The 22,133-nt window shown below is 39.8% G+C and overlaps 1 protein-coding gene across 1 annotated transcript; it reads right to left on the bottom strand.

Annotated features, from left to right (window-relative positions):
* Nucleotides 1–7,000: 7,000 nt before the first annotated feature.
* LOC126696179 (uncharacterized) lies at nucleotides 7,001–7,801 on the bottom strand. Its single transcript, XM_050392958.1, has one exon. It carries the CDS (start codon nucleotides 7,799–7,801, stop codon nucleotides 7,001–7,003), a length of 801 nt encoding a protein of 266 aa, XP_050248915.1.
* Between the last annotated feature and the right edge of the window lie 14,332 nt (nucleotides 7,802–22,133).

Below are 22,133 nucleotides of genomic sequence, written 5' to 3' on the forward strand. Positions count from 1 at the left end.
CTGTGATATGATGAATATGGCTTAGAGTAGTTACTTGGTTTACTCGCTCGCATTTACTCTATTCCGCACTTAGTTTAAGTTTGAGTAAAATCAACCGAGTCATAATTTTAATTTGGGGGTCTAAACAACTCTTGTGTTTTCACACAAATTCGAGCTTTCAAAGTGCAAGGTGGAAAAGACAACCCCCATGGCATGAAGCCAAAGTCTTGCCATGATAGCAATATAGGGAGAATATGTGTCCACCACAATAAAATCTACCTCCACGACCTTTGACCCTGCTTGAACAGGTAATTTGATTTGGCCCCTTGGGATAACCGTCTTCCCTTCAAACCCCACCAGAGTGGAATCATAGTTGACTAAATCCTCGGGCTTCAACTTAAGCCCTTTGTACAGGTCAAGGTACATGATCTTTGCACCACTGCCCTAATCCACCAAGACTCTTCACATGATACCCTCCTATACAGAAGGTAACCACCAAGGCATCATCATGTGGCTAAAAGGTTCCCACCTTATCCTCGTCAGAAAAGCTTAGAGTTAATCAGACTTCCATTCTTCCCCTCTTAGAATCTGGGATCAAATCCTCAACGTGTGGTCTTGCTATGGACATAACCGTTGATGGATATGAACCAATCCGACCTAAGGTAGCAAGAATAACATTGATCGTCCCCAAGGGTGATCTCGAAGAAGCATCCTTTTGATGTGCCGACCTGACTTGGCTCCCCTGCCCATTAGGCTAATATAGGAATTGCTTCAACTTCCAAATTTTGACTAACTGTTCCAGGTGATCACGTAAAGTCCTAAAATCTTCTGTAGTATGTCCTTGGTCCTAATGGTACTAGCAGTGAAGACTTTGATTACGCTTCATGGTGTCTCCCCTCATCTTATTTGGCCACTTAAAGTATGGCTTATTCTTTATCTTCTCCAGGATTTGGTGTATAGGCTCCCTGAATGCCATGTTGACTACCTGGGCAGTAGCAGGCCCAGTAGGTCCAGCAAAATCTCTCCTGGGCCGATTGTTGTTATACCTCTCCAACCTAAAATCTCTTCGATCCTGAGGAAATAACTTCGCCTTCCCCTTTCCTTGTTGTTGATCCTTCTCAACTCATTTATACTTGTCAATTCAGACCATTAGCTTACGCACACTTCGGGCAGGCTTCCTAGTCAAGGACTTCCTCAAAGCATGCTCAGTAGGCAGGTCAACCTTAAACGTCCTTATTGCTACATCATCACAATTTTCATCTATCTCATTAAACATCTCCTAGTACCTATCTAAGTATGTTTTCAGGGTCTCCCCCTCTCGCATATCCATAGACAGCAAGGAGTCTAGAGGACGAGTAACCCTACTACAAGTGACAAATTGGGCCCCAAAAGCCCTGGTAAGCTCTTAAAAGGAGCTAATTGATCATTCCTCCAACCCATCAAACCATCTCATCGCCATTGGCCCTAAACTAGATGGGAATACCTTGCACATTAATGCCTCATTCTTCGAGTGGACAGCCATTCTCTGGTTAAATTGGCTAACGTGCTCCACTAGATCTGTCCTACCATTATACATGGTAAATGTTGGCTAGGTAAACTACCGTGGAAGTTTTCCCCTCTCAATCCTCCATATGAACGGTGATTTTGAAATTTGGCGTAAGGCCTTGCTCATAGCATCATTTTCCAAGCCCCTATGGACCGGGCTTCTACTACTTCACCTTTGATGGCGATCTTCATCATAAGAGAACGACTCATTGGGGGGGATTCCTTGATTTTGGTCTATAATTGTCATCATCATTAGACTAAGACTCCAAGCTTGAAGGAGTCCCCCTCCTTTGCTTACGGCGTAGCTTCCTTCGTAAATGATCTATCTCCAACTGCACGATCCTAGTGTCTTTTCCATGAGACACATGGCTCCCACTTGTGGAATGACTCCTACTAGTATGAGTGGTGTGCACACTAACTTCATGGTCTCTCGTTCGTTCAAGATTAAGAAAATGATCTTGACGTTGGGATCCTACAGATTCTTCACGGTTTGGCCTTGAACCCACCATGATTGAACAAACTCAAGAATGTTCAATTTCCCACAAACGACGCCAATTGTAAGGACAATTTTTGCTCCACAACCTAAATGGATGGACAATGGCCCAATGAGCCCAAAACAATGAATTTGTTAGAGAGTGGGCTTGAGACTGAACGTTCAATGAGTTAGGAAGATATTGATCACAATAGGCTAGTTATTATTGGAATGACCAAGACAAACAATTTGAACAAGAAAAGTTCTTCTTGGTTGAGTCCGAGGAAGATATGTTCTTATATATTTCTCACCGACTTAAACAAAAATTACAGTTCTTGGTTACCCCGTGATTTTTCTCTAGTTTTTCTCCTCCTCCCTTTCTGTAATGGAGTCCTTCCGTTTTATATTCCCCTTTTCCTCTTTCATCTCAACCATTCACGTGTAGATCAGATTGATAATCTAGATACTTGTCCCATCAGAACCTTCCTGAAGTCTTTGTGGGTAGCTACAAGGCTGAAAGTCACTATTTAGGTACCACTTCCACATTAATGCAGTCAGAGGGTTAGATGCAGAGTATTTAATGCGGTGGTAGCAACTTTCTTCTAAGATATTTCTCAATTCTCCTTTGTTTCATCTCTTTCTGATGCTTATCCTTCCAAGCACGATTGTTTGTTGCCCCGTACTTGATGGGTGGTCGGACTTTAGGCCTCCACACTGTTGGCCGAGGTGGTATCTCTCCTTAGAAGACATTACTTGTTCATCATGACTTGACCTCTTCCTCGGCCCAACATCCATCTACCTTCATTTGTACTTGTCTGTCCTTGGACTATTTGATGTCCTCAGGCACGGCCCATGGCCCAAACTTTAATTATTTGGTAAAAGTTAATTTGTTAAGAAATTAAACTTGTTAAGCTTATAAGTTTATTATAAAAAAAAAATAAACAAAGATAAAAGTATAAGGCCAAAAAAAGAAAATAAAAAAGGAGTAGTAGGTGAGAAATAAGATATTATGTGAAAGGGGTTGGTAGAAAAAGATTAAATAATTAGAAAAACTAAAATGGTGGGTGATAAAACCAAAGAACTCAAAAGTTTTCCCATCTTTCAACTACCTTTTGTTAGCTTTTTACTCCACACACGTTAACTTAGGCAATGTTTGGATCCACGTTTCTTCCACGTTTGCGTCTGCGTTTGTTCCCTTTTTTTTTTTTTTTTTTTTTTTTAACGCGTTTTGAGTGTTGCGGTTACTGTTCAATGAACAGTAACCGCAAATGTTGACTTCTGCAGTGAACAGTGCAAATATGCACTGTTCACGGACCCACAAATTTCATTTTTTATCAATTTTTTCATTAAAAATGGGTCCCACAGCACTATTCACACATTTAAAAATTATTTTGCTACAGTGTTTTCAGTTTTCAGTTTTCAGTTTCAGGAAAATAAGTTCTATCCAAACACACCCTTACTGACTAACACAACTTCCTATTTCACACAATTTAAACTTCGAAGACTCTATCTATCTCACGTGACTTGCTCTTCCCACCACACATATTTTTAGATTTTTCTCTCCAACATGGGACTATTTCCCTTCCATTAGCCAAAACATGTTTTTAGATTCGATCTCTCTCTCCCTCTTTCTTAGATTAGGCATTCAACTCCGTTTCACTGCTTCAATGCTACTGCCACTGTTCACTGCCAGCCAAATTCGCTATCACCAGTGTGAGGCCAAGATGAAGAGATCCCAAATCAGTGTGAGGAGGAGAATTTCTGGGTTACTGTGTGTTAAATCGACCTCTTTTTTTTTCTTTTTTTTTCTTTTTTTTCTTTCTTCAGGTCCGGTATCTAATTTCTGGCCGAAACTCGGTATATATCCCGGTACGGTCGAAACGGGTCTGGTATGGCTGGTATTTAAACCTATACAAAACACCACCGTTTCTATACTGGTGTATGCACCGGTACGAAATATACCGGCCGGTACGGTACGGAATCGTCTTTCTTGCTTCTATCTCATATATTGTGCTTCACCCCATGCTCCACTAATAAAAACATGACACTTGGCTTCTTTCATTTATTTTTCTTCAGAACGTTAGCTGAGATAACGCTTATCTCTCCTCCAAAAGATAAAGTCTATAAGTGCTTTGTAATTATGTAAAATATTAACTCTTTCTCTCCCTCATGACGATGCCTTAAATTAAGCAACCCAAAGACGCTCCAACATCACCTCCTCCCCACTGGTGTTTCAGCCACCTTCTCTATTTCAAAAAATTAGAGATTTACCCACACAATAAACTCCAAAATCCCCAAAAGAGAAGAAATTACATTTACCCGAAGCTTCATCCATTGGGTGCACACACCAATTTCCCTTTTTCTTTGGCATTGATTGATTGTGCTGATTGCTGATAAGATTTTAGCAAAAGTTGTTGTTAATACTAAATAGTCAGACCGAATAGAGAAAAAGTAAGTGCAAGTTTTTAATTGAATATGATCGAGGAAAAAATATCTTCAAGGAGGACTGTTAGTCCAGTATTGTATTTAACTATTTACCAACCACCTCCAAACAAAAATAATAATAATTTCCAAAGATTTTCTTTATTTCTTTTGACTCCCATTATATACACTCTCACAAGGTAGAATTTCCCTCTAATGTTTTTTTTACATAGTCTCAATCAACACCGATAACACACATTGAGGAACTTAGAACAGTTTGTAAAAATTAAACACAGCTAAAACACTGGAGTTTCAATGGATAATACACATTCTTGTGATTAGGGTAAGCCACATGTAATTACGTGTGATTAATTATGATTACTTCTTAAAAGATTTAATTATAATCAATAACATGCAATAATCTCATTAGTTTTAGCCCACAACAAGAAATGTACATAAGCATTCGTAGCATTATACTAATAATAAATAATTAGGATTTTAGAATATTATATTAAATAATTATCTTCGAAAATAAGGTGATTATTTGAAATTTAAATTCCTAATTATCCCTTACCATTATCTGACCCAAAAGTGACAGATCATCTAGTCTAAATTCAAAATATCATAAAAGTGGGGAAAAAAAAATGTAAGAGGATACAAAAATAGGGATTAGGAGTTAAATTGCCAAATGCCACTTGTACGTGCAAGTTAGATTTGTGAACTTGTATGAAAAATAGATGAGTTATCTAACAGTACATTTTGATGAAAAAGCTCAAAAATGATAAAAATGAAAGCTTTAACATCATAAGTTGAGAGAAAAGACAGCATTGCAAGGAAAGTAAAGAAAACAAGGAATGTACGTGGAAAACCCTTAAAAAGTGGTGAAAAACCACGGGTGGGTAAGGGGGAATGTCCCTTACTCCTTCAAGCTCTCTATTATGTGAAAAATGAAAGTTTTTCCTTGTACAATGATGGCGTTCTTCCTAAAAGAGAGTCATTTCTCTACCTCACTTCCTTACAAGCTTTCTACTCTCTTTAATGTTCTCTCTTGGTTCTTGCCCTAATGGTCTAGCAACATATTCCTCTTATAGTCCAAAGAATGTTGCCAGGTACAAAAGACAGGTGTCAAACCATGATTCCTCCATTTGAATCCTAATACAGTTGTTGTACTATGTAGTGGCTGAAAGATAGAGAGTGAGCACACCGAAGTCAGGGTAGCAGCGTAGAGAGTGACCCTGCCACTACGTGGGGAGCAATTCTTGGACAAGAAAAGGGACATCAGGGGCATTGAGAGTGATGAGTGTGTCGTTAACAGTGGTTCAACATAAGCACAGCCAATAAAAAGGGGGGATTTCATAGCCTCTGACCACAGGGGGTCACTATCTCCCTTTTATAAGTGCTGAGTGTCCTTGTCAGGTGCAAATCTCACTCTTTCCCAAGATGGTCACGCCGTTGGCATGGATCAAAGATCCTTTACTTCAGCCAATGTTTCCTCTCCTTTGCTCACAGCCATTCCACGCGTAGGGTCCAGATCCAGCCATGTCAGCATTCTCACATGCCTTGGCTGGTGTACTGTACAACACTTTAACCCTAAATCAAAGTCCTAATTGGGTCACAAAATGAGTTACATAGACAAATACAAATCCTCTGTATCACTTTTTGTGTATCACTCTATGTTCCACCAATCACTACTTACCATGTGTATGATTGTTTTCCATTTTAAACTTTAGTTATTTTAGAAGGAAAGTAAAATCAAAACATGGCAAGCAGTGATTAGTGGAACATAGAGTGGTACACAAAAATGGGTACAAAAGATTTGTATTTCCCATAGGCAATATGTGTCTGGGATACAAAAATTCAACATTTTTCCTAATTTTTCTGATATGCACGCTTATCCAATCAATGAGAGATAATTACTAGTATGAGCTAAGATTAATATGGAAAGAAAGAGTTTGATTGAAACTATACTACCTTGAGCTCCCACCTCTATAAATAGAAGGGGATTCCCAATATAAAAGGCATCATTAATTTCTTGTTAATGACATATTTGGAATGCTATATTATGCTTGTGTGTTTGCATGACATAAATCCATGGCCATTAATTCCTAGAAGACCTACTTTGGTCAGCAGCAGTAGATGCCTGATCCTATTACGGAAATGGTAAAGGTTTGGTGCATTGAAAAAAAAAAAAAAACATCAAACTCATGTTCTCATTGATAAAAAACACAAGGGTTTGGTGCATACCTTTTGGTTTCACAATTAAACCCTAGAAGAACCTTGTACAGCAGAAATCAATGAACAAAGTTGCTTTCCATGTCTTTAGGGCAAGAGAAAGCTTAAGGATGAGAGAGAAGATGATGGGTATCTTAGGAATACATGTGTGTGCCTCATTGTCGGATTGTTAATATCATAGTGTTTATCCAGGATATTACTTTTGAATAGGACATGTTGTAAAACCCTAAGGCTAGGATTTCTTTAGACTTCATGGGCTACCCAGATGGGTGCCAAGTTGGGTTTGTCCTTAGCCTAAATGCCAACATATTCCTTTTTTTTTTTTTTTTTGATGGGAAATACTCATACTTCTTAAACTAAACGTTGAAATAAAGATACATCTTTTGCACATGCATGTGCCACTTGACTAGGACACTCCTCCAGCCAAACTACCAAGCTCTCAACCTTTTGAGCATGCTGAGCTAACAAATGGGCAGGGACATTTCCCTGCCTTTTAGTATGTAGAAAATCAAATGTCCTGAAGCACTGAGCTTTCTGCAGCACACCATGTATGATGTTCAGCACTGACAACGCTGCCTCTCCAATGCCGTGAACAACGTTGATTATCAGCTGCGAGTCACCTTCAAACACCACATCCCTGAGTCCCACCTCCTCGGCAAATGTCATCCCAATCTCTAGGGCCTTCGCTTCCATCTCTAACACACCGAGAGGTAAGTCCAACTTCCTGCACATGGCTGCGACCATGTTACCATCCTCGTTATGCATGATCACACCCACACCGAATTGCTTAGATTTTGCGAATAACGCTCCATCTATATTGACTTTGAAGTAACCCGGTAGAGGAGGCTTCCAGATAGCTATGTTTTGGGTGTTCGAACTAGACTGGCTTGGCTTCACATTGGCAGAATGGTAATCCTCCAATAATCTCAGAGCATTTCTCACAATTACCAGCCGAACCTCGTTTCGACTTTTCCAAATGCCCCAATAAATCGAGACCCACCTCTCCAGCATCCCTTGCTGTGTTTCCCAACAAACCCGAAGTCTACTGAAGGTATCCAAGAAACTCCATGACTCTTGAACATTGAAAGGCAGAGAAAGTTTGCAAGAACTCCATACCTCTATACTACGGTTACAAAAACAGAGCAAGTGCATGGTAGTTTCAACATGCCTATCACAGTCTTTGCATATATTGTTGGCCGTGATCTTTCTTCGAAAGAGAGATTCTTTAGTGGCCAAGATACCTTTACAGGCCTTCCAAGCAAAATGCTTGATTTTGTTTGGCAAGTTCATCCTCTACACCCCTCTCCATACTCCGTGCAATTTTGCCAGGTTCAAGCAACTGGCGTTACCACCCTCTGCCTCAATTTCCCTAGCCAGCCTATAAGCACTCTTCACGGTAAATCTTCCTTTCTTATCTTCAGCCCAAACCATTCTGTCAATAGCAACCAAATCATTGATGGGAGTGCTTAGAATCGCCTCTACATCCTGGGGTAAGAAAAGCCTCCTAACTAGCTCTATGTCCCACTCCTTGCTCCCCTCTTTTAGTAATTCATAAACCATTTTAATTTGGTTCCCAGGCCGTTCAGGTGAGACCACCTTATAAGTGCTCCGAGTAGTGAGCCACTGGTCCTGTAACGACCCCACCCCATCTGTGTAGATATTGTCCGCTTTGGGGTCTCATACCCCTCACGGTTTTGTTATCCTCCAAAGCACACAGCAGTGGGGGAAAAAGCCTTTACACATTGAAGGGAGGTCATTCCTTATAAACACAATCTCATGTGCTTCCCTAGGCGATGTGGGATTCCATGGAAGAGGCCTCTACACATTGAAGAGGCCTTTTCCCCTACTGTTGTGTGCTTTGAGGGAAAACAAAACCGTGAGGGGTATGAGGCCCCAAAGCGGACAATATTTACACAGTTGAGGCGAGGTCGTTAGGTCTTGCATTCCAAGGAATCCCACATCACCTAGGAAAGCACATGAGAATGTGTTTATAAGGAATGACCTTCCTTCAATGTGTAGAAGCCTTTTCCCCCACTGCTGTGTGCTTTAAGGGAGAACAAAACCGTGAGGGGTATGAGGCCCCAAAGCAGACAATATTTATACAGTTGGGGTAGGGTCGTTATAGGTCTTGCCAAACACGTATGCGACAACCATCGCCAACCTGCCATCTTAAACCACGTTTTACCAGATGTTAGGCTACCATGATGCTCCTCCAAGCAAAGGAAGCATTCTTACTTACCTTAGCCTCCACAAAGTCCCCATTAGGGAAATATTTAGCCTTGTAGACCCGAGAAAAAAGGGACGATGAATTCGTTTGAAGTCTCCAGCCCTGTTTAGCTAAAAGTGCCAGGTTGAAGGATTTCAGGTCTCTAAAGCCCAGCCCCCCTTCTTCCTTCGAGTGGCACATTCTATCCCAGCTCATCCAAGCCACCTTCTTTTCATTCTTCACTTGTCCCCACCAAAATTGTCTTACCATTCTAGTCATCTCCTCACAAAGCCCGTTGGGGAGCTTGAAACAGCTTATAGTATAAGAAGGAACTGCCTGTGCGACTACCTTGATCAATACCTCTTTCCCTGCATTGGACAGAAGCTTTTCCTTCTAACCCGCTAGCTTGGAAGCCAGTTTTTGTTTCAGCTGTGCAAATGTGTTCTTAGACTTGCCAATCAACGACGAAAGGCCCAGATAGGATTCATGAGGTTTGATAACCTGGGCACCAAACATGGTCTTGATGAATTCCTGTGTGCGTGTAGGTGTATTGCGATTAAAGAAGAGGGCCGACTTGTTCCTACTTAATTGTTGACCCGAGGAAGACTCATAGACTTGCAGAATTCTCTACACTTCAGCCCCTTCCTTCTCTGTTGCTTTGTAAAACATCAAACTATCATCCGCAAAGAATAAGTGTGAAATTCTTGGCCCCCTAGCCGAGGCAGCCACACCATTCAATTCCTTCCTGATCGACGCCTTATGCAATAGAGCCGACAAACGTTCAACACACAGAAGGAAGAGAAAAGGGGAGAAAGTATCCCCTTGTCTAAGGCCTCGGGTAGGAGTGATTAATCCGCAAGGTTGGCCATTAAGTCTAATAGCATATGTAACAGAGGACACACATGCCATTACAATACGAATCCACAGCTCATGAAACCCTAGCTTTTCCATTATTTTTTGTAAACATCCCCACTCCACCCGGTCATAGGCTTTACTCATATCCAGCTTCAAAGCCATTTCACTAACCCTGCCTTTCCTCTTCCTGTGAATATGATTCATTAATTCATGGGCCACAAGGATATTATCAATGATGAGCCAATCCGCTACAAAGGCACTTTGGTTTTCACAAACTATATCCTTCAACACAACCCTCATTCGGTTAGCTACTACCTTGGAGGCAAGCTTATATGCCACATTACATAAACTTATAGGCCTGTAGTCAGTGACTCTAGAGGGGTTTTTTGTCTTAGGAATGAGCACAATGTGGGTTTCATGAAACTTAAGGGGAGCAACACCATGATTAAGAAATTCTAATACAGTTTGTATGACAACAGAATTTATAGTAGGCCAATAATGTTGAAAAAACAATGGAGGCATATCATCAGGACCTGGAGCCTTCAGCGGGTGCATCTGCTTAAGGGCTTTCTCAACCTCGGCAATCCTAAAATCCTGCAATAAGACTTCATTCATTCTGTTATTAACTTTAGGGTGTACAGCATCTAACAATTCTTCACTAACTGTTGGGTTTGAAGAAGTGAAGAGCTCTTGGAAATATTCAACAAGAATATGACCCATGATATCTTCCTCATCTTGCCAGTTACCATTAGAGTCCAAAAGCCAAGTAATGGTGTTCCGTTGATGCCTTTTTGAGGCTTTCTCATGGAAGAATGACGTGTTACTATCTCCTGACTTAAGCCAACAATTCCTTAACCGCTGCTTCCACATCTCTTCCTCTGCGAAAAGCATCCTGTTAAGCTCCCCTTTTATGTCATGTATCTCTTCCATGTTTGCCTCACCCCCTGGTAAGCACTCCAACCATTGAAGCTTCTTAGAGAGTGAAGCTATTTTCCAACCTACATGGCCAAAGTTTGTCCTGTTCCAGCATTGCAGAGAGGACCTACACTCATCCATGCACCGCCCAAATTGATTTTGGCCTCCAAGAATTCGGCCTTTCTCCCAAGCCTCCTTCACTACTCCCTCGCATTCTTCCTCCTTAATCCTCAAAGCCTAGAACCTGAATAACCGTTGCCTTTTTTTGTTCCTACTTTTAGGTGGGAGGGCTTTAAGAATCAGCATGTTATGGTTTGAAGAGCAAGTGGCCACATTGTATAGTCTTACCACAAGAAAAAAAGAAGCCCAGTTTGTGGAGACCAAAGCCCAATCAAGTCTCTCCCGGACCCATCCACGTGCCCCTAACCACCTACTCCAAGTGAATTCTGGGCCTACGAAGCCCATGTCCCTAAGTTTGCTTTTGTTGATAGCTGATAAGAATGCTCTCATCTGCCATTCAGGTCTCTCACCCCCTCCTACCTTTTCTTCCCTATGACATATCTCGTTGAAATCTCCCATGCAAACCCAAGGAAGCTCACACCTAGTGCTCAAATTTACTAATAGCGACCAAGACTCCTCTCTTTTGTTAGTTTCAAGGTGGCCATAGAATCCGATAAAACGCCATTTCTTTTTCCCAGCATCCTTTGTGATAATCACATCTATGTGTCTTGGGGAAAAAGTTTACACCTCCACTAGCAACGACTCCTTCCATAACAGGGCCAAACCCCCACTCCAGTGAACACTAGGAACTATCATGCCTTGGCTTCTTTCCAATTTATGCTTAATCTCAACTGAAAGTTCAATTAGTGTATAAAACACCTTGAACGTTTAGACCCCCAATTTCCAAATTATCAATTCAAGCTTATTATCAAACAATTAATGTGCGGAATATGAACATAAGCATAATACAGAATTGATAAACAATCTAAACCAAATAAAATCACATTCATAGCAGAAATTAAATGACAAAGATTAAGGGAAGAGAGATGCAAACACAAGGACAACACACGATGTGTTATCGAAAAGGAAACCGAAGCCCTCGGTGTAGAAGCCCTCGGTGTAAAACCTCTCTGCGGCCCTCCAAGCGGTAAATAATCCACTAAAGAATGTAGTTGGGATACATGAACAGCAGAAGACCCTCTAAGCCTAATCTACCCAGTGTACCTAAGCCCTCCAAGCTCCTACTCCAACGAGGTTATGCCAAACCTATTTCTTCTTTAGCTTAACGGATTCCGCTATAAACCATAGCATCAACCAATATGAAATTGGTCCCTTCCTAATTGCTTCCCAAACACCAAATGGCCTTCTCACAAATGTGGGTATGGTGAGAAAAAGGTTTTGGTAATGAACCTCTCAAGGATGTAACAATGGAGAGAAAAAGAGTAAAGGAATTTGAAGAGTCTCTATGTGAAGATTGGAGATGAGTAAATCTTGTTTTTCTCTAGGGTTTCTCTCTCAAAATTCTCTTTGGAAGCTCTCTACATTTCGTGGGTATAAGGGTCTATATATAGTAGGGTGAGAAGGAATGCGAAAAGTCAGTTTTTCCCGAACAGGGTGGTTTGGTGACTTGGCCTCGCGACTGGGCTGAGTCGCGAGTTCAAGCCGCGAGCTAATGGCCTGACCAGCCTGGGTCTTTTGTCCTGTAGTGCAACAGCTGGCATGACTCTTCGGCTCCCCTGTATGCTTCACACGTGTGCCATCTTTGGCGGCTTGCCAATCACGAGTCACCCGCGAGTTCCAGCCGTGAGTCTCTACATCCTTGCACAATCTTAAGCATTTCTTCACACTCTTTCACTCACTACCCTTACATGATTCCCACCTAAATACAGGGTTACTAATTGCTAAAATATAAGAAAATTTGGCACGGAATAAAGCCAACAAGATGGTTGATAAAATTCAACCTTACAATCTTCCCCTTTGGCTATTCCGTAACAAAACCCTAAAACAAACTCTAAACTTAATATGTGAGTTGGGAACAATTGAACAAAACTCACTCACATCTAACTCTAGAATTTGATAAGCTCTTGATCATATGAACAAGAATCTCTTGAAACATAACAACACAGTATGATCATTATATGTAAAAAACTTGTAATTGCATATGAGGCAAGCACAATGCGATCAAGCAAGATGGAATGAGAAATAAACCATGGCTTGACCAAACAGGCAATCACTATAACATAGTGACCACAATGCTCATTCACACTTGGAATGAACATCCGGACATACAAGCCAATAAGCTTAATGCAAATCACTTGCATGCCCAACACTCAACCAATGCACAATACATAAAGTAAATGCATCTAGGAACAAAATCCTACAAGGGCACAAGAGTAAGAGTACTTAAAGAAAATGCATAACATTTAGCTAGAAGTACTAGGCAACTAAACATAAAGGCTGCATAAGCATGGTACAAACCATAAAAGCCTACAAAAGCAACATGGGTACAAATCACAAAATACTGAATATAAACTAAAAGTGCAGCCTTTATGGTATAACGTTCATACTTGAACTCAACCCACCGTGATTCCAAGCCTCCCATATGCACCAACCTCCCCCAGATTAACGATTGCGATATGTCCATCGTTACTCTAATCCTCAGATAACATCCTAGATTCAACCCTTTATCCCCTACATGCACCTTCTCAACCTTACCCAAAATTCCTCCAATACTTAAACCCGCTTCCCTTGTTTGGCTCAGGGTTGGTAAGTCATGATATTGAACCCAAAAAGTAGCTTTGTGAAAAGTTAAAGATGAGACCGACTCACCCACTTTTAACTTATGCAGCAGGAGTATGTACTTGTCAAAGGACCACGGCCCTTGCAAGAGAACCCTGTCCAAATCTTCCTTTACCTGGAACGAGAATAAAACTCTATTCTTTCCCAAATCGCTTACCTCAAAGTCCCTTTTGGTTCTCCACACTAATCGTAGGGCTCGCGCTATAGCTTCTAGATTCACTCTCCGCTTGGTGTAGAACTTCCCAGCAAGAACCAAGCCTTGGTCTACCCCAGGAGGGGCTAGATCAACTTCACTTCTTTCCCTCTCTGAGAGTTTGATGTTTGCGCACTTTGTCGTGATAGCGTCCATTCGTACTGAGCCACTAATTTCCACCATCAAGCGGAGAAAAGAAATTGCCTAAAGGTAAAGGAGTTTCACCCCCAGGTTACGCCGAACCTAGAGAGAAAAAGTTTGGATAGCTAGTGGCACTTTTTTAACATATTCTATTTAGAGCACCAAGCATTGTCCTTTGTTTTCTTTTAGCATGCACGTACGACACAAAACATGTACATCTCTTTCTTTATTGAATTTTCAAATAATATTTTTTTTTTTATGTATTAGTAAAATGTTGAGTCTTTATATATATATATATATATATATATATTATAAATTAGCTTAAATGATCACTCTAATGTAAGTCTTTTAGGGGGGGCATTTGGATCACATGTTACATTACACCGTAATATTACATTATTATAATCTTACATTAATATAATTTCAATACAAGAATACAACATTATATTATTTAGGTATGTGATGAAATTAAGGGGATGTGATATGGAGTATTTTGTAATTTTAAATTATGGTAATGTTAAAAAAAATAAAATAAACTAAAAACCTTAATGTCATATCATGTGCATCACATCAAAGATACATCACGACAAACCAAATGCCCCTTATAACCGGATATATATTCATAGCTAAATATTGACTATAAGTTTTACTATCTGGGGATACTAAAAATTTTGGTACACTCCAAGCGCAGTTCTCATAGAAGAATAAGATAGTGGATAACATTGGGTGAAAGGGCCAATGATATAATTAAAAAAAAAGGTTTTGAGTTGGTGTTTTTGCTTGTTAGAAATACTAAACAAATGTATTGTATTTTGTAAGGTTGAAATTTATCAACCATCTTGTTGGCTTTATTCCGTGCCAAATTTGCTTGTATTTTAGCAATTAGTAACCTTGTATTTAGTGGGAATCATGTAAGGGTAGTGTGTGAGAGAGTGTGAAGAAATGCTCAAGATTGTGCAAAGAAGCAGGGACTCGCGACTGGATCTCGTAGGTAGCTCGCGGCTTGCAACCCGCCAGAAGTTGCACAGGTGCCAAGCATGCCAGAAGATGAAGAGTCACGCCAGCTGTTGCACTACAAGACAAAAGTCCCAAGCAGGCCAGGCCGTTAGCTCGCGGCTTGAACTCGCAACTCAACCCAGTCGCGAGGCCAAGTCGCCAGAACACCCTGTTTGGGAAAAACTGACTTTTCACATTCCTTCTCACCCTACTATATATATACCCTTATACCTATGATGTTCAGAGAGCTTCTAGAGAGAATTTTAAGAGAGAAACAAGATTGATTCATCCACAATCTTCACATAGAGACTCTTCAAATTCCTCTACTCTCTTCCTCTCCATTGTCAAATCCTTGAGAGGTACATTACCAAAACCTTTTCTCACCATACCCATATCTGTGAGAAGGCCATTTGGTGTTTGGGAAGCAGTTAAGAAGGGACCAATTTCATATTGGTAGATGCTATGGTCAAGTAGCGAAATCCGGCAAGCTAAAGAAAAAATAGGTTTAGCGTAACCTCATTGGAGTAGGAGCTTAGAGGGCTTAGGTATATTAGGTAGATTAGGCTTGGAGGGTCTTCTGATGTTCATGTATCCCAACTACATTCTTTAGTGGATTGTTTACCACTTAGAGGGCGGTGAAGAGGTTTTACGCCGAGAGTTTCGGTTTCCTCTTCGATAACACATCGTGTGTTGTCCTTGTGTTTGCATCTCTCTTCCCTTAATCTTTTCCATTTAATTTCTACTGTGGATGTGATTTTATTTGGTTTAGATTGTTTATCAATTCTATTTTAAGCTTATGTTCATATTCCACACATTAATTGTTTGACATTTAGCTTGAATTGGTAATTTGTAAATTGGGGGTCTAAACATTCATAATGTTTTATACACTAATTGAACTTTCAATTGGTATCAGAGCGGGTGCACTTGCTGGGGTTTAATTACCTAAGTGCGATCCTAGACCCCATTGCTATGGATGCTGCTATGGAATAGGCCATGCTGAATTGTGGTTTAAATGTTTGTGATAATGACTCTATGAGTGTGTTTGAAGGGTGTCCTATCAATGAACTCTTAGAGTTATTAAAAACAAAGAAACATGCTAGGATGTTTGTTCATATGCTAAAATATTTTGAGAATAAGAATCACATCTTACACAATAGCTTATCTGAATCTAACTCTTTGATTAAGAATTACAAAAGAAAAAATAGAATATTGTGTAAGAAGGTTGATAATCTGAAAAAGAAAATTCAGTCTAACAGAAGCATGAAAATTGAAGATAAATTTCTGTTTAAAGGTCAAGAATGTTTGTTTCATGCTTGTCTATTTGTGCACACCTCATTGAAGGTATTTAATTCATGCTTATGGTATCTTGATAGTAGCTGTTCTCGGCATATGACAGGTGATAAATCATTGTTTAAGTCACTCAAAGAGAAGGTTGGTGACTATGTAACGTTTGGTGATGGGAGTCATGCTCAAGTTCTTGGCAAAGGGACTATTGAGATACCGGGATTACCTTTATTGAAAGATGTTTTATACATCAAAGGGCTGAAGGCGAATCTCTTAAGCATCACTCAAATATGTGATGAAGATTTCCTTGTTCAATTCTCAAAGAAGAGATGCATAATCATTAATGAAGAAGGGATTCAAATCTTGGAGGGAAATAGGACTACTGATAATTGCTATGGAGTAGTTCCTATAACACCCATTTCGTGTAGAAGTGCTCATGTTGACATGTTGGAACTTTGGCATCACAGATTTGGGCATGCAAATTTCAAAAAAGTAGCTAAAGTCTCTAAACTTGAAGCTGTTGAGGGACTTCCAAAGTTTGGAAAGGTGAAGAAGACTATTTGTGGTGCATGCCAAATGGGAAAGCAAACAAAGACAAGCCATCACAAGGTGAATGTGATTGCTACTTCACGATGTTTAGAACTTCTTCATGTTGATCTAATGGGGCCTACAAGAACTGAAAGTCTAGGAGGAAAGAGGTACATTATGGTCATTGTTGATGATTTCTCAAGATACACTTGGGTTGAATTTCTTAGAGAAAAATCAGAAGCATGTGAGAAATTCGAAACCCTTTGCAAGAGACTACAAAATGAGAAAGGGGCTCCTATTGTCAAGATAAGAAGTGATCATGGCAGGGAATTTAAGAATGCAAGATTTGAGTCATTTTGTGAAAAGAATGAAATCAAAAGGGAATTTTCAGCCCCTAAAACTCCTCAACAAAATGGAGTGGTAAAAAGGAAGAATCGGGCGATTCAAGAGATGGCAAGAGTTATGTTACTAAACAAGCAAATTCCTCAAAAGTTTTGGGGAGAACCTGTGAACACCTCATGTCACATTGGTAATAGAATATTTTTTCGAGCAAGAACAAAAAAGACCACTTATGAGATTTGGAATGGAAAGAAGCCAAGAGTAAAGTACTTCCGAGTGTTTGGTAGCAAGTGCTACATTCTAAATGATCGAGAGAACCTTGGGAAATTTGATGCAAAAAGTGATGAAGGCATTTTTCTTAGGTATTCTACTACAAGTCGGGCATATAGAGTTTTCAACAAGAGAACTAAGACAGTAATGGAGTCCATCAATGTAAAAATTGATGATGACATAACAAAGGTAGAGATGGTTGATGATGGAGAAAGACCAAGCACCAAAGAACCCATTGTTGAGATCGAAGCTCTTGACATAGAAGTTGAAGGACCTACACTGGAAGAAGAATCAACTCCCATGAACCCAAGAATGGAAACAAGATCAATATCCAAAATATCAAGTCCTCTCACTCCTCTGGAAGTTCATCCTCCCATCTCTCGGAATGATGAAGTCTCCACATTAAAGAAGCCATCATCAAGAGTGATTAAGAACCATCCAGATAGCAACATTATAGGCTCTTTGGATGAAGGTCTTCACCTTAGAAAAGGAAACATACTCTTGGCCAATCATGTAACATATCATTGCTACCTTTCTCAATTTGAACCAAAGAGGGTAGAAGAAGCTTTCCAAGATGAAAATTAGGTTGAGTCAATGCATGAAGAGGCTGAATTAATTTGTGAGAAATGATGTGTGGGAACTTGCTCCAAGGCCTGAAAATGTTCATGTAATCGGCACAAAATGGATATTCAAAAACAAGACCAATGAAGATGGGGGGAGATAATCCGGAACAAATCTCAATTAGTAGCTCAAGGATACACTCAAGTAGAAGGAGTATACTTTGACGAATCCTTCGCTCCTATGGCCAGACTTGAGTCTATTCGAATTCTTATGTCCATTGCATGCACTATGAACTTCAAACTCTACCAAATGTATGTAAAATGTGCTTTTCTAAATGGATACCTAAATGAAGAAGTGTTTGTTGAACAACCCAAAGGCTTTGAGGATCCTCACTTCCCTGATCATGTGTTGAGATTGAAGAAAGCCTTTTATGGCTTAAAACAAGCTCCTAGAGCTTGGTATGATCGGCTTACGCATTACCTTCTGGAAAGAGGATTCAAAAAGGGATATGCCGACCGGACTTTGTTTGTCAAGAATGATGAAAATTACCTTCTTGCGGCTCAAGTATATGTAGATGACATAGTATTTGGAGCTACAATTGATGATCGAGCTATAGAATTTTCTGAGGAGATAAAGAAAGAATTTGAGATAAGTATGGTGGGGGAACTTACATTTTTCTTGGGTCTTCAAGTCAAACAAAAGAAGGAAGGCATAGTCGTGTCACAAGAAAAGTATGCTAGAAATATAGTCAAGAAGTTTGGACTAGACTCCAAAAAGCATGCCTCCACTCCCATGAGTTCGTCTACAAAACTAAATGTTGATTCTTCCAGAGTGGAAGTGAGTCCAACCTTGTATAGGAGTATCATTGGGAGTCTACTCTATGTTACAGCTAGTAGACCGGATATTGCATTCAGCGTTGGTATTTGTGCTAGATATCAAGCTGCTCCAAAGGAATCACATTTGACTGCGGTGAAGCGAATTATACGATATTCCAATGGAACTCCAAATTATGGGTTGCGGTATTCAAATGACTCAAATACATGCCTTGCCGGTTATTCAGATGCAGACTGGGCTTGTAGTGTGGATGATAGAAAGAGTACTTCAGGAGGATGCTTCTACCTTGGTAACAATCTCGTCTCTTGGATGAGCAAGAAACAAAATTCCGTGTCTCTCTCTATAGCTGAAGCAGAGTACATAGCCGCTGGAAGTTGCTGCACACAACTCCTTTGGATGAAGAAGCTACTTCATGACAATGGGATTCCTCAAGATACAATGTGTGTTTTCTATGATAACATCAGTGCCATTAATCTCTCTAAGAACCCAGTTCAGTATTCAAATTCTAAACACATAGAGATACGTTATCATTTCATTCGGGATTTGGTGGAAGAAAAAGTTGTATGTCTTGAATTCATACACACAGACAATCAAAAGGCTGACATCTTCACCAAGCCTCTCGATGGTCCACGGTTTGAATCCCTCCGTAAGACCATTGGTGTTGGTACAATCCCTTGACTCTCTTGTGTGCTGTGTGCTTTACTACTTTATATTGAGTTAATTTGTTTGTAAGGCACACACTTCTTTGTTGGCTATTTGTATAGCATTTTTTTGTTTAATGCTTTTTCTGCCTTAGTTGTCTTTACTTAATTGTTTTTTATCAATCTTTTCCTTCTTGTGTGTCAAAAATCCAAAAACCACATAAAAAGTAGAAAATTCAAAAAGTTTGATCAACATTGTTGAGTTTGTCTCAAAATATGTTTTATCTTGTACTTTTGTGCAAATGGCTTTGTGCATCTACGAGCATAGCTTGTTCCCTATGCACTTATATCATTGTGGGAGAAATTTTGAAATCTTTGTGACTGTTGTAAATAGATCTTCAACCTTGACATGAATGATTAGTGAATGGTTTTGTTGATCTTGAGACATGCATAGACTTGTGTATATATATCTTCCCACTCTTTATTTTATTGTTTTTTTACTAAAAGAGCTCACCAAATGTAAATCTCCAAATGAAAAGAGATATTGAGCTGTAAAAGTCTGTCGCACATACTAGTATTTGACTAGGAAAAAGGGAAAGCGACCAAAAATTAAAATTGTATGATACCCAAAGAGCCAAAGGCTAACTCATCAAAGTGAAATATTCAAAATTTCAGGCATCGATCTCACAATGAGATGTGTTGATTCAAAAAGATCAAATGATATGTCAAACATGGAGCCAAATGAAAAGCTTCAAAGATATTGTTCTTAAGCCTTTGTAGGAGGTCATATATGCATATTTCTATAATTGAGACGGGTCACATTACCTAGTGCTAGTTGTGTATGCCTTGATTGAATTGATCATTGAAGCTTCACATTAGACTAAAGACTATCTCATTTTTGATATTCACACACAACACACATGTCTATGTTTAATGAATGCCATATTCATTCGTGTGATTGTATTTGTTTAAATGTGTTTTCATATGCTTAATCTTTGTTGATCAATCACAAAAAGATTTTTGAGTGTTTTTAGTTGTTTTTGGAAAATATTTTGTTTTTACAAAAATTGTCAAAATTTCAAAAAACTTGTTGCCCTGTTCTGGCAACTCAGTCGCGGGTAAAACTGGTCGCATGCCCTAATCGCGAGTCCATCACAGAGATTTTTCGCGACTCACTAGCGACTCATTGGCGGGTAAATGCTTCAGTCGCGAAAAAGACTTAGAATATTTTTCAAAAATTTGGTATTTCGCGGCTCAGGTTGACGACTTGTTCGCAGGTGGAAGGTCCAGTCGCGAGGGGTACACAGAGATTTTCGCGGCTTAGTTTGCGACTCTCTCGTGAGTGGAACTTCCAGTCGCGAAAAACACTTAGAAATATTTTGAGATTTCTCTTTCAAGTGTTCTGGCGGCTGGTCCTGGCAACTTGCACGCGACTTGATTCAGTCGCGAAAATCGCGTGTTTTGGGCAAACTTGGTCAGTTTTTTAAACCTTTTCAGTTTTCCCTCGAACATCTCTGACTGTTCATCTTCTTCCTTACCTGACACACTCTCAAATTCACCGTGTTTATCTCGAACAACCTCCATTCTTGCATCATTTCATCATTCAATCTTCAAGGACAGGTTTGGGTTTTGTCTCTTACTCTTTGTCTTTCACATTTACTACATATTCCTCTTGGATTGTGTATTTCTGCTGATATCTGTATATCTCTTGATTGTACATGGGTTTTTGTTCTTCTGGTGAAATCAATGTGTGATTTTTGGTGGTTATTTTCTGATCTACTCTATCTTAAGTTAATATTAGGTCATTAGTGACACATACACACTCATTGTCATGTTTAGCACATATATCTCAAGTTTTTAGGGTTTTCATCATTATCCTTGTTTTTGGAACTGACCCATTGCTAATAATGTTTGTGGTATAGTAGGGTTTCTTTCTTTATGAAATATGATGCAGAGTGAAAATGTCTCCATTTAAGAGAGCAATTGTGAAACGAGGTAGTAACAAAGGGAAGGAGCCTGTCATTGATGTTGATGACCTCTCACCTAGAACAAAAAGGACTCGTTCATCATCAGGAGTGTTCGATCCCACCAAGTTCAGATCCTATGCTACTTTTCAGACTCATGAGAATTACTTCAGAGATGCTACACCTTTACTTGATAGGGTTGTTGATCAATCGTCACTTTTTGACACCGACATCCCAAAATGGTTTGCCTATAAGGATTGGAATTACCTTCTTTCCGACCTTGATGTCACCTATGAGAATTTGGTAAAAGAATTTTATGCCAATGCAATTGTGGAAGGTGGAGAACTCAAGTGCTGGGTTAGAAGAAAAAGCTTCTCAGTCTCTCCCGCATATTTGGTAGAGATCCTTCACATCAACAGCCCGATGCTCAAAAACTCACCGGTTTATGATGATCTATGTCCAAACGAGGAACTTCTTCGGGATGGTCTTGGACAAGATTTGGAATTCTCATCCAATGGAAACTCCGTCAATGTTTCTTCTCTCCCTTCAAAATTGAGAGTGCTTACAATAATCATGTTTCACAACCTGTACCCCTTATCTAGCACAGGGTATATGAACCTTGGACGTGTCTTGTTTCTTCATGACCTAATCTCTGATGTAAAGATTGACATATGTGCTCATATCTTTCACATTCTGTGCAAAACAGTTCTACGAACTGAGTCAAGGATATGCGTTCCTTTTTGCTATCTCATTTCTAGAATTTTGAAGCTCAAAGGGATTCGGCCAACAGATGATGACTCTCCCTGCACAAAACCGAGTCCAATCACCATGTGTACATTCAATGCTAGCATTGGTCATAGTCGGAAGAAAGTCAAATCAGAAACTTGCGCATCTCCCAATGGTTCGCGCTCCAGCTCATTCTCCTTTAATGCCAAACTCGACAACATTGTGACATCTA

Source organism: Quercus robur, chromosome 8 (assembly GCF_932294415.1).
Source record: "Quercus robur chromosome 8, dhQueRobu3.1, whole genome shotgun sequence".
Classification (NCBI taxonomy): domain Eukaryota; kingdom Viridiplantae; phylum Streptophyta; class Magnoliopsida; order Fagales; family Fagaceae; genus Quercus; species Quercus robur.